This window comes from Pogona vitticeps, chromosome 2 (assembly GCF_051106095.1).
Source record: "Pogona vitticeps strain Pit_001003342236 chromosome 2, PviZW2.1, whole genome shotgun sequence".
NCBI lineage: Eukaryota > Metazoa > Chordata > Lepidosauria > Squamata > Agamidae > Pogona > Pogona vitticeps.
Genome location: NC_135784.1, coordinates 126,985,847 through 126,999,005, shown reverse-complemented (window position 1 = coordinate 126,999,005; position 13,159 = coordinate 126,985,847). Strand labels below are relative to the sequence as shown.

Below are 13,159 nucleotides of genomic sequence, written 5' to 3'. Positions count from 1 at the left end.
ACTTGTTTTCTTTGGAAACATAGTTCCAGTCACCGTGAGAGTAGCTGCATCTCATTTTATACTGTTTCCCCGCACTCTCAAAGGCCTAGGCTTCAATTTTATTCTGTTCCACCTATCTATACCCATATGGCATTCTCCCTCATCCTCATTTCAAACTCAGCTCTCCTTCACGGTCTTCATTTAAATTTCAGCAAGTCTAGCTTTCATATACAGATTCATAGTAAGAGTTTCCATGGAAAAAATGTTGGGGTGTGCATTCATTCCCCAAGAATATTTCGTCAACTAAGGACTGCTTAGCAAAGAAGCCAGCATAGAAAACCAGCATAGAAACCTCCCAAAATTAGCATATTAGACAGATATTCTACACAGCAAGGGAGTCTGCTGTTGTGTAAGATTATGCCTGCTGGCATATAGCAAAATAATGTGCGATTTCACTTTTAACATAAGGAACACAATTGAAGGACAAACAACCTACGATGTGAGAGTCGAGAACCTTGGATTCTGACAGTGATCATTTTACTTTAGAACTGAATACAGTGGTGCCGCGCTTAGCAATTGCTTTGTTTAACGATGTATTCGCTTTGCGATGGGTTTCTTTGAGGAATTTTCAGCATCGTTTAACGATGTTCTCTGTGGGGGAATTTCACTTAACGATGTCCGTGTTTGCTCATTTTTAAGTGTCTTACAATGTTTGGAACATGTTTTAAATGGTTGGAATAGTTAGTCTACCTTGTGAAACCTATGCACACTTAGTTTGGCTTTCTTCTGAGTCTTCATTAATTTTTGGTGATTTTTTTGTTTTTTCCCTCATTGAAATCTATTGGACTGTCCGTCCATTGGATTTCAATGAGGGAAAAAACAAAAAATCACCAAAAATTAACGAAGACTCAGAAGAAAGCCAAACTAAGTGTGCATAGGTTTCACAAGGTGGACTAACTATTCCAACCATTTAAAACATGTTCCAAACATTGTAAGACACTTAAAAATGAGCAAACACAGACATCGGAAAGCTGGCTTCAGTGCTTTTGAAGGAAGCCCTTTCCGATGTCCGTTCTTTGGCTGAAAGAAGATTGATATTGTAGACCCCCTTTTTGCATTTGCATCAGCAGCATGGGCAGAAGCTGCATTACAACAGGTGCCACATCACTCGCAAAACAAATGGAGGTGGGTCTTCGGCTTGATGTATTTGTTGGCAGAAGTGACTTAGACTGTTTGAAGGGAGGATCTTAGCCTCCTATTTATATGAATCAGAGGCATGTCATCCATTCTCTCATCCAGTTCAGAACAAACAATGCTTATTGAGATGTCTCTGAGATGCCACACAGAATGCCAAAACTAAGTAAGTACCAGTGAGCACTGTCTTAGGCATTCTCTTTCCAGAATGATGCCATTCTTCTCTGGTAACTTCTTGTTTAAAGTTTTCTGGAAACTATTTTGTTTATTTTACTTATCTCTGAGATTGAAGATACTTACAATGATAATTACATTTCATCTTGGTTCCTTACAGGGATGATAGTGGTGATCGTATTGCTGCTGATTGCAATTGTCGTTGTTGCTGTGTGGCCTACGAAATAACAGAACAGAATACCATTCTGCTGCAAAGTGTCAACTGCAAGCTAAAAGCAAGGACAGCTCTTTCTCACTGTCGGCACATTCCACAGACTGAGTTGCATTCATCCCACTCTGAGTGCACTGGTAGATCCACAGCAGGGGGCAGATTTTATTTTCCAAAATCGCTATCCAGGAAGACTTCATGTTTTGAAGAAGGTTACATAGAATGGAATGTATCACCTCATGACCATCCAGACATAAATGCAGTTGATTCCAGAGAAGTGCTATCTGACTAGCTGACCCTGCTTTCAAGAGTGCAAGGTAGCATCTACAGTTAATTTTTAGAATGCCTGTTGAAAATAAGGTTCTGTGGAGCTAAAGAGTATCAGTTTTCATTCAAGATGTCATGGCATGGGATTGGAGAGTGATTCATGGCAAACTACAACTTTCATTCAAGGACAGTGGTGTGCAATGTCTTTTTAGACCTCTTCAAATGCACAGAAACTCAAGATAGTATTTAATTCGAACCAGCAATCAATTATTTCACATTGATCTACATACCATTATCAGATAGGTATTTGGGTGGAAAGGGTAGATGGGTTTGTGTCCCAAACTGCAGAATCTGTCATAATATGCTATGCTATGTGTGATCTTTCCCCTAAACACAGTAATGGCAGGGAAAATGATGAAAACTGTACATACTTAAGTTTGAGAATCTGTCTATATTTTGAGAATAGATAGAAAAGATTAGCAGTATATTAAAAAACAACATAATGCCATTTACCTCCAGATATTATTATTTTGTAACATATTTGTCAACCTGTTTGATAGCACAATAAGAAGACTGAATAAAAGCTGCTTCATTTCTGTATTATTTCCTTCTTTACCAGTATTTTTTCTTTTAAAATTTCCTACAGATCAGGGACATTTAAACCACAAGGAACCTCAAAGATTAAGATTCTGCATAAAATTAAGATATTTGTCTAACAGGATTGGGAGAGACAATCAAATTTACGTATACCAGAGGTGAAACCTGAAATCTGCCTCCTCTGAGCTGAGTCTGCAGTTCCTGTTTAAAACAGAGGAACCTTGCCTGTACATCTGGCTATGATTTTTAGAACTCTTATGTTTCTTCTGCATCACCTCCCCTCTGCCTGTAATACTCAGCCTGATGAAAGCTTCTATAGGAGTCATATGGTCCAATAAAGGAAACTGCCCTTGTCTTCAGGTTGTATACAAGCCTGAAGGTGAGATTAATGAAAAAATGAGGCATTTTAAATCAACCTAAGATATCCGCTTTATAATCCACGGGAAAGAACCTATGGAAGCATATGCAACAATGAATCATGTTGCTCAGTGCTCCCTAGATGTAAAATGTTCACGGGCATCCCTTCTCATTTGGAAAAACCTTCTGAGGGAAAGCCTGAGTCACCAATCTAAATGCTATTTTCTGTGCTGGCAAAACTGCTCACCATAGTGCTGTTGCCTTCTGTCAAAACAAGAAAGGCAAAGAGATGCTATCATGCTGAGCAACACAGCAGTCACATGAATTATAATACTATGGTATTAATTAGAGCAGTGTGATGCTCTGTTATAAGAAACAGCACCCATAAGTGCTGGGATCACTTTTCCTCTGAAGGGTATCATGGTCTTTATTCAAACATTTACCTCCTAATATTGAAGATCATTTTTGAAGCTGGAACAATTAGAAATTGTGCTGCTGTGTGGCTCATTTGCTTGTTCCATTCAGAAAAAGCTTGAGGAATAAGATCATTGCATGCTGTGGGATTTGTAAAAAAGGCTTATATGAAGATAATTTTTGAAGCAAGAGTTAACAGACTTAGTAACTCGCTATCAGTAATTTAAGAGACTGCTGGAGCAATTGCCCATCTGATTTCAAATTTTCACCACCAAAGCTGGGATATCAATATTTTCAACAGATTGCCAAGTAAATAAAGATTCTGTTTGCCTTCTTTTAGCTTCAGGTAAAATCTGCTTCTGCAGGTCTGTTTAACCATCACCTTGCTTAGTCCTCAACATTGCAAAGTATTAAAGAATCTAATGCTTGACTGTTGTTACAGTGGCATAATTTGATTAGTTGCTTAGGTATACAATTTAGAACATAGGCCAGGGAACAGGGGTAAATTACCCCAAATGGGGTAAAAGTGAAAATCCCCTCCCTCCCACCCCCACCCTCTGCAGCCAAATCTCAAATTGTAAGCCACCTCTCCCTGTTACTTCTTGGTTGCAGCAGGCACTTGTAAATCCTCCGTTAGTTCAGAGATCGGAGATGAGCTCCTTGATTGGTTGCAGCTGTGGATTAGCCCCAGGCAATCAATCAATCAATCCAGGGCTTCTGAATGACTGTTTCCTCCAGAAATGACTGCAAAGAAGCAGCAGGAGAGAAAGGATCAAGGAGCAAGAAAGGAAAGGAGGGAAGAAAGGAAAGGAGGGAAGAAAGGTGTGAGAGACCGAGGACTTCATCAAGCTTATTTAAATGTATGTAGAAAATGGAGGGTGGATGGATGTGTGTGTGTGTGGGAGAGAGAGAGTGTGAGTGAGAGACTGACTCAAAACTATGAAAAAGAACAGGCAAGAAAAAGAGAAACCTTGAATTAAGGCGGTGGTGGGGGAAGGTGGCTTTTTAAGGTGCTTTCTAGGTTTGTCATTGCTTCCCTCCCAAGAAGCAGGCATCTTTGAATTTCATGGCTGCTGTCACCCTCTGCAGTGATCATGGAGCCCAAGAAAGTAAAATCTGTCACTGCCTCTATATCTGCCCCTTCTATTTGCCAGGAGGTGATGGGGCCAGTGGCCATGATCTTAGTTTTTTTTATGTTGAGCTTTGGACCGTTTTTTGCACTCCTCTTTCACCCTCATTAAGAGGTTCTTTAATTCCTCCTCACTTTCTGCCATGCTTTTGCGTAGTCAATGAAGCAGAAGTAGATGTTTTTATGGAACTTTCAGGCTTTCTCCATAATCCAGCGCATGTTAGCAATTTGGTGTCTAGTTCCTCTGCCCCTTCGGAATCCAGCTTGTACTTCTGGGAGTTCTTGGTCCACATACTGCTGAAGCCTACCTTGGGGGATTTTGAGCATAACCTTGCTAGAGTGGGAAATGAGTGCAATTGTACAGTAGTTGGAGCATTCTTTGGCACTGCCCTTCTTTGGAATTGGGATGTAGACTGATCTTTTCCAACCCTCTGGCCACTGCTGAATTTTCCCATGATGATGATAAAAAAAATAGTGCAGTGGTCCTGTGATTTTGGGCTGTGGCTCCAGGGTGGGTGACATGGCCTTTAGCCTGGTTTGTTCCTTTTTGCACACCACACATAGAATGATTAAAGTGGTAGGGAAAGACCCCTCCCCAATTCTGTGTTGGCTGTCTCTAGCAAGCATGTCATTGCTAACACCACTCTGGTAACCACTGATGATGATTAAATCCTCTGCGAGCTAGCAAAAATTTAATGCAACTTGCTAGGCACGTTGGACACCTTACTACTCCCTATACCACACCATGGCTGGAGTGCAATGTGTTCCAGCAAAAATACTGCACATCTTTATCAAATTTGGTGCATCCTGCTAGTTTGGTACACAGCCTGTGTAGATTCAATAATATTTTTAATTCAAATAATGTATGATTTCCTTCCGCTCGAATCAAGGGGGTAATGTCGGCGTATATACATTTTTTGGGGGGTAAAAGGTAAAAAAGTTCCCAGACCCCTGATTTAGAATTTGTATAGAGCTATTGAACTAATACATAAAAGCAAGTGTTCAAAAAGCTTCACATATATTCTTCGTAGTGGTCTCTGTGAATGCACAAAAATGAGTTAATCCTGCGCCTGTGCAGGACGTTCAGAAGACTCTAGAGCTTTAGAAAAAAGCATCAATTAAGCTTCCCCCCCCCCCCGGGTATATAGGCTCCGCCTCCTCCAACTTCCTTTCAGTTCCTCTTTTTCTGCCATTGGAAGAGAAGAGCAATTATCTCTTAAGTATTCCAGCTTAGCTAGTCTTTTATTGTCTCCCTTTTTACTTTATTGTTGTTTTATTCGACAGAACCTGCCTCTGTTGCTGTATTTAAACTAGAATGGTATTGAGAGGACAGTGGCCTGTCTGAGGTCATTCCAGTTGATGTGGAGCTTGAACTTGCACTTTTGACCACCATTGACACAGTAATACTGAATGGCTCATGTAAGGGAACAGTAAGACGCATTGATGCCAAAGAGCCTTTACTGATTTTTTTCTGTTCTTAAGCTGTACTGATGTGCACACCTTAAGAACAGGTATACAGGAGAAAGGAAAAGTAAGATATAAGTTCAGTAGTTTTCCCTCCTTTGTGGTGAAATACATTAACCCATGTGTCTTTTTGAACCCAAGATGGCCAAATTACAGTACTGTTTAAATGAGCAGCATGGGGAACTGCTCTTCAGACCTTTTCCTCCACGGCTAAGTAGGTCTAGATGTAACTATCCCATAGTTTGAGCAAAGCTAGAATGGTAATTTGGAGCTTCATTTCTCACATTGTACAAGAGTTCAGACTTGCTTTTAATTTTATTCTTTCATTAGGAGGCCCTTCCTTTAACTTCAGATTTTGGGGAGGGGAGGAGGTTACTCAGAATTGATGGACAGACTAAGAGTAAGCACTAGAACTGCCACTAAAAGCCTCTTCTACTTTGTATCTTGCATTTCACCAGTCCCAGTTTGATATTACCACTAAAAGGCTTAGTGGGACTTGTAAACACTTATTAATATATGTGAGTAATTGATATATTATTACAGTATTAGCCTGTGATTATTAGTCTTCCTCAAAAGAAATAGTTGCTTATAGTGTGTGCTACTTTATTCAGGTTTAACATAAGTGAAATAACAAGTTTTTCAATAGGAAAGCAAAAGAGGCACAGATAAATCCCAGTAGAACAGTGTATGCAGATCCTTCAGGAGTATGTGAATGGTACAGTTACCATGGGAGCAGAGTTTGGTGCAGCTTAGGCTGATGATCTGCTGTTTTCTCACTTCCGATCTAATTAGTGTTTTTTATTTCACGTTTCCCAACCGCAGAGGAAATGGCTGCAAATAAACAGTTGCCTAGCTGTTTTCAGTGGAAGAGCCTAGATTTCCTTAGAGCTTGAAAGAATCACTTTGTTCATCTCAATTGAAACAGAAGAGGCTGGCTTTAGATGAGTAGAAGTTTACAAAAGTTTATTTGACAGATGTCTGGATTTAGTCCTATCAAGTGGAATCTGCAGTTACATGCTTTTTCTGGTTCAATTATCAGCCCATCTAACGAATAAAAGATAAGGGTAAGGAAATCCACAACTTTTTCCCCCACATGTCATTAAATATATTCATATATATAACCATAATATATTAGTATGCATTGTAAAGAAACATTGCCCCAAAACTATATGCAATGGTCGTAAGTAAACATTTACAATTCATGATATTAACAAGAATCACCAGAGCACAGGGTCTTTCCTTCCCTGTGTAATGGATAAAAAGTGACAACAAGTGAAGAAACATACAAGTGGACCAGGTAAAACAAACAGAAAAATTGGGAAGGAAATCATTGTTCAGTGCTCTTTGTGAGTAACAATCGTTTTGGTACTTCAGTTGCATCTCAGAATGTTTTCTGTCACTCTTTTCCTCTCTTAATACAGAGCTTGGGATACTTCTTCAGAGGACCTAAACCTTTTACATTACATACGTAGACTTGACAGCCTACTACTGCGTGATACTTCTGGAAAAGTTCAAGGCACCAATTTGTGTTGCTTCAGATTCTTTCTTGTATTTTGTGGTGGCATTGCTTGTATTGGGACCCAGTACCATTTTCATGGATTTCTATTGTGCACTGCACTAAATTTCTTTATGGAAACTACCATTTACTTCATAGATCATCTTTGCCAGTACTGTACTGTGATCTGACTATCCTGCCCCATTCTTAACCTCTTAAGCATCTTGCCTAGTTCTAGCTTCATAAAGACTTACTGATCTCCTTCCATGTGCAAGATGGTGTAATTATTGTAGGCTTCCAAATAAAAATGCCAGCCCTAAATTGATCCTGGCCATCTAGTACCTCCAAAGCACATTTGATCATGCTGCAAGATCTATAGCTCTTCCAATAAATAGTCCAAAATATGTAAATGTTGTGTTGGGGTATTTTTGTTATACAGGAGGAAAAGTTTGGGGAAACAGTCCTCCAAACATGCAACTTTGAGCTTTTCTGCTTAGCTGATTTGAATCAAAAGCCGCCCATGCAATACATAATTGTTAAAATGTAGGAGTGCAAAATATGTCCTTAAATCTGTCAAGATAGATGCTGTTTTGTGAAGAAAAAAGGTTTCTCACTTATATGGAATGTATGAGGACTGTTTTTAAAAAAAATCTAATCCAATATTGTAGCTTGAATAAATGTACAATTTTCAAGTTCTAGACTATTTTATATATTGTAGTGCCCTACCATCAGTCTTCTTAGTTTCCTTTGTATTTTGTCTTGCATTTGCTGTCAGGCATTGTCATCACTTTTGAGTTTTCCAGATCCCCAGTATCCATTTATGCAAGGTGAGGCCATTTCACATCTTTCTTCAAGGGGATTGCACGCTATGAGAGTATCTGTTCTGTAAACATTGGCTTTCAGGATTAAATAGTGGTTTTGACTACTTATTTCAAACATAGAATTCCCTTGGAATGCTCGCACAGGACTCCGCTGCTGTGTATATTCAGGATGCTGCAGTTGAGTGGGGAAAGGTACTGCCAAAGCAAGCATCTTTCCACCAGGAACTGCAGTGAGAATACTTTTTTGTGTTATATATTGTATTAGAAATCTAGAGCAAAGATGTTTGTGTTGAGAATAGTGCACTAATATGGCTGAGCATAATTTCCATGTTTTTCCCCCTATTTGTGTTGAGATTTGCACGTTCAAAAGAAAACATTTTGTTAGACTCTTTAAGTACATAACATGAAAATGGAACTCAAATCTTTTGGACTTTGGGAATAAAGATTCCCAAGAATTCTGTGTCTGTCAAACTGACAGAACTGTAGGCAAAGTATTTTATATACCCTTTGTTTAAGCCATGTTCCCCCAGGCCACATAGTACAAAACAGCACCCAACACAATTGTTTATGACTAGCCAATCTGTGCTGTGATTTGATAGAAAGTAACAGTGGCTGGCCTACATTTTTGGGGTCCTGAGGCTTGAACTTGCAACCAGCAGTGAAGGCTGGGTAACCACTGTTTATCTTCTTCAGTGGGGGTTATTCCATGACAGTTTTTTAAAAAAACTGGAATCCTCCAGGATTAGGAGCCGTGAACCTTGTGCCTTGTTAGTTTCACAGCAGATCCGCCCCTGGAAAGTACAGTAGTATCCTGTATACACATAATCAGATACAAACCCTGGATAATTTTGACTTTTTTGCAGATGACCTTTGCAAAGTCTTGACAAGTCATGATGAGAATTGCTTCACCAGCACCATGCTAAAATATGAACTGTAAGGAAGCAAAAATACCGTAGGTGCTTCTTGGTAAAATGTTGATGAGATATGAGTCTTCTGTTACATTTTCCTCACTTAACTGCTTTTGGACAATTCACCTCTATGATAATTCATAGAAAGTGAAACTGTTATCTGCTGCCAAAGTAGCTGGCTTCCTGTCTTTGGGGCAAACCAAAATGTTTCCATCACTTTCCTTGTAATCTCTGTCTTGGCTGCTGACAACAGTTTTGGGTCAGGCTAATGAACTTGGATCATTCTGGGGTGGCTGAGAGGGAACATAAAGTGCTCAATAGCTGCAAAGAAATTTTATTGCCTTCTTCTCCTTTGGGCAGCTCTGGTGCTTCTGCTGCTGATCAGATGGTATCTCTTAAAGACACCGGCTGCATGGGAAGCAGATAATTCTGAAAACCCAATCTGGAGAAAGAAGATGCATTGAATGGGGGGGAAAGCACTTCATGGGACACATGGAGCAGACGCCCCCCCCAAAGAGTCCAGCTTTCACTGCACTGTAGCCCTCGCTTAGAAACAGTCACCATAGTCAGCATGGCACTCTGAAAACTACATTTCAAGCTTTTATTGTGGTTGCTCCTTCCACTATGGGTGCTGCTTTCAAATTTCTCTGGTCTTGATACCAGCTTGCCATTTTCTGGATGAATTTGCCACAGTTAGTATGCAAATATGTTTAATTACCTGTTTTGATGGAATGGACCATCAGCCAGACAACTTGCCACATATACTTCTTGTCTATGTGCTTTACAACTGTACCATTGAAACAGAACCTTTTGAGATGTCCAGATGTTGATTATGCATTTGCACACTTCTTTCACACAGTGCTCCTTAACCTGTTGGATTTGCATAACATGGATGACTTTTGAAAACAAGACTTTGAGCACAAGCAGCAGTGGTATTCAAATGGTGTTCCTGCCAGTGATTATCCAGTATTCTTTGATCAATTTTCCTTCCATGAAGTGCCTAGGCTGAGTGAAATATTGGGTGTATTGTAATGACCTCTCTTGTGGAGGTCCAGCAGGCACAGCTGAAACTGGCCACAGGAACTGAATGCATTCTCTATATTGCCCTTCAGAATCCTGTTGTCACATTGATTCCTAAGCAGACAAATCAATGGAGAACAGGTTTACTGAAGATAAGAAGTCTGACATCTGTTACCTGGTAAAATATAAACCGTCAATGATACACAGTTTGCCCTCTTCTACCCAATCCAGCAGAACATGAAGGTGGCCATATCTTGAGATGGTGAAATGGAGCTTTATTGCTTCAGACTGCTGGGGGAGGGAGAGGGATAACATTTTTTAATATTGGCCAACCTACAGAAATTCGTAGAAGTAAAATTAAAACCAATCTGGACAGCAGAAAAGTGTCTCTCATTCAGTCCTGAAATATGCTTCAGTTTCCTTGTAAGTTTTAACTCTTCTTTCCTATTGGTGAACTCACGTCCTCTGGGTCTAAAATAAAAATTGATACTACCTACATGGATAAATGCATCTCAGTTAAGAAAATATCATATACCTATTTCATCAACTAAGCACTTAAAAGGGGGGGGGGAAACAGCAGTGAGCACAGCAGTTGAGCCAGTGTGCTTATTTCTCCCCCTTTAGGCCAAGGCTCCTGACTTCTGCCCCTCCCAGCGCTCCACTTCCCTACCATCTGGCCACTTTACACCTATTTGTGCTGCAGTTTGCTTTATGGTAGCTTATGTCATTATATAAATATTGTCAATTGCTATAAAACAAGGCACAACCACTGGAAAAATGTCATTAAAAGGATGTTTCCAAGTTTCCTAATAGGAAACATCTTGAGGAAGTTTTTATTTTACACGGCTGGCAGCCCTGAGCTCATGGGTGAAGTGCCTGCTCATAGAGTCATCCAGGTTTGCTATGCAGGGGCAGTGGGTGATTTGCATGCGTGGAAACAAACAACTTCACCATCGCTTGTGATCTGAAATGGAAGCCAAAGCCCATCCTCCAGCTTTAAAAAAAGTGCAGAAAGCTGTTCTAGGGGATGTTAAAAGGACATGCCGTCTTCATTCCAAGTACTTGATCAGTCCCAAACCATACCAGTATGACATTAACGTAACAAACAAAGGGATTTTCTTGTCCGATTGTTCTATATAAGCACTAGCAAGAGTTTTGTTCAATGATAATTTTTTGCTTCTTCCATGCAGCAATTAATATACAAATCTTGGTCAATTCAGTCACTGCAAGTAGAACAAGCTTACAGTCATGTTTCCAGCTCAAATGCTATGCTAATACTGGAAGTGCTGTTTGGGTCTTACACTGAGGTATTAACAACCACTACGGAGACACACAAGTTCAGAGAAGTGCAATTTCATTGCTTCCTTCAGACTGCATCCCTCCAAGGCACAGGTGGCAAAGTTGTTCTATGGTGCCATCTTAGGGGAGAGCTAGTACAGTATAGACTCTGCCAAGTATATAATGTTTGCAGAAGATTTAGTTGGTGTTTAGACAGCAACTGCTACCACTTAACACTGTGATACTTTTACATTCTGCTTAAAGGTAAGAAAGGGGGGGGGGAGTCCAGTTTCTCTCAGAGAAGAGCCATATCCACAAATAAATCACTGGGAGACACCCTAGAGAGCATGAGCATTAATTCATATTCAATTCTTTCTTTAAGTTATCCATAATTAAGTGGTGGTGGTAAGATTTTCAAGCATATGGGTGAGTAAATATTCATTATTTCAGCAGCTCTATAAATACATTTTTTTTCTTTCACAATGCTCAAGCTTTTCTTCCTCAAACTGAGCAAATGAGATTTTAGTTTGGGACTGCATTTCCCGAATGGTACAGCACACCTCTTTCATCTCCTAATCACTGTGGATAAGTAGCATTGTCATAGGTTAAAATTAAGCTGTCTTTCATAGGCTTCTTTTGAAAACCTGACCCAGTTATTTAGATGCTGCATGTGAGATACTCAGGCTGTTTGCTGACAAGGTAGTTGCTCCTCCAGGAATCTGTTTCAAGCTGACATCCTTACCTGCCATTCTTCCTACCAATAACAACTTGATTCAGTCTCCAGGGGGCTGTGGATGTCTCATTCAGAGGGCAATGTCATTGTCACCGTTGTTGTTGTAATGACAGATTTTTTAATCTTGTGTTTTGGAATTAATTGTTAGCAGACTTAAGGCAGTTGGTCATTCTCCTGTTCAGTGCGAGAGAGAAGGGAAGCCAAAGGGGTTGATGAAAACTAGTAACTGATCTAATATTTGTTACTATGGTGAGCAGGGCCCCACATAGAGCCCTCTTCTCTAAACCTGTTTTCTCACAAACCTTTGTGTATTATGAGGTGCAAAACTGGCATGTCTCAGAGAAGTTACCAGTCCCTCCTTTGCCCTCCCCAGCCTTTTACACATAAGTTGTAAAGTGGGTGTTTGCCAGTGTGTCCCTTCTCCCACCCCACTGGCTCCAAGTTCTACACAGAACAACGTGCGTAGTGTCTCTCGTCTCGTCTCCAGTCCTCCCTCTAGGCTTTCTTGCACTTCCCTTTCTTTTCCCTTTGTTGGAACTTCCTCAGCCGCCTAGCCCATGTGTCCCTCCACTGTATCACAAGGCTGCTTTTGTCTGCTACGATGCCGTTCTGGTCAGGAGAGTCTTCATCGTGGCCCAGTAGCAAGTATTTCTTCATGGGTTTGATTTTCGGGCACTTGCAAGCAATATCCTTAGAGCGTATCCAGAGGATCTGATCTCCACGCCGTATCCGATTTGTCCCTTGCTTGTATACAGAGATGATGTTGACTGTGAACTTCCACCATTCTCCAGCCTTGTCTGCTTTCAGGATGTGAATCTGGACAGCTGGGAACAAAAAGTCAAGGAAAGGAGCTATCATTTTATTTCATTTCTCATCCCAATAACGGAGCACAAGGTGCAATGATCCAGTCTGTACCAAGGTTTAACACTTGTTATCTAGGAATATAATAGACCTTATACCTTGTATTGTTGGAATAGTTTCCAGACTCTTGAGTCATGGCAGAGGCTTGCCCCTAAAACCACCAGTTTATTGATCCAATGTCCAAATGCTCTGCATAAAAATATCTTATGTCCTAGTTCAACAGAGCAGTACAACAGAAGCAATCTCCCTACTTAATAGGA

The 13,159-nt window shown here is 40.3% G+C and overlaps 2 protein-coding genes across 14 annotated transcripts in view; one reads left to right on the top strand and one right to left on the bottom strand.

Moving 5' to 3' along the window:
- Positions 1-13,159, top strand: part of STX8 (syntaxin 8) — a 194,372-nt gene that overhangs the window by 134,871 nt on the left and 46,342 nt on the right. For 4 of the 13 annotated variants that reach the window (XM_072990391.2, XM_078385913.1, XM_072990392.2 and 1 more), the window contains exon 8: positions 1,110-1,572. The exons of 3 other annotated variants lie outside the window; for them this stretch is intronic. In XM_072990391.2, the coding sequence (XP_072846492.2) occupies positions 1,110-1,207 (98 nt within the window). In that variant the 3' untranslated portion in view covers positions 1,208-1,572. Of the gene's footprint in view, positions 1-1,109; positions 2,426-2,468; positions 12,295-13,159 lie in introns of those variants that run through there. 6 more of the 13 variants (XM_078385910.1, XM_078385912.1, XM_020803022.3 and 3 more) reach the window with 4 other exon arrangements.
- The window catches only part of LOC110084023 (netrin-1), a 158,889-nt gene continuing 152,449 nt past the window's right edge, over positions 6,720-13,159 (bottom strand). Inside the window, exon 7 of the mRNA XM_072990389.2 lies at positions 6,720-12,862. Within this exon, the coding sequence (XP_072846490.2) occupies positions 12,534-12,862 (329 nt within the window). The 3' untranslated portion in view covers positions 6,720-12,533. The remainder of the gene's footprint in view (positions 12,863-13,159) is intronic.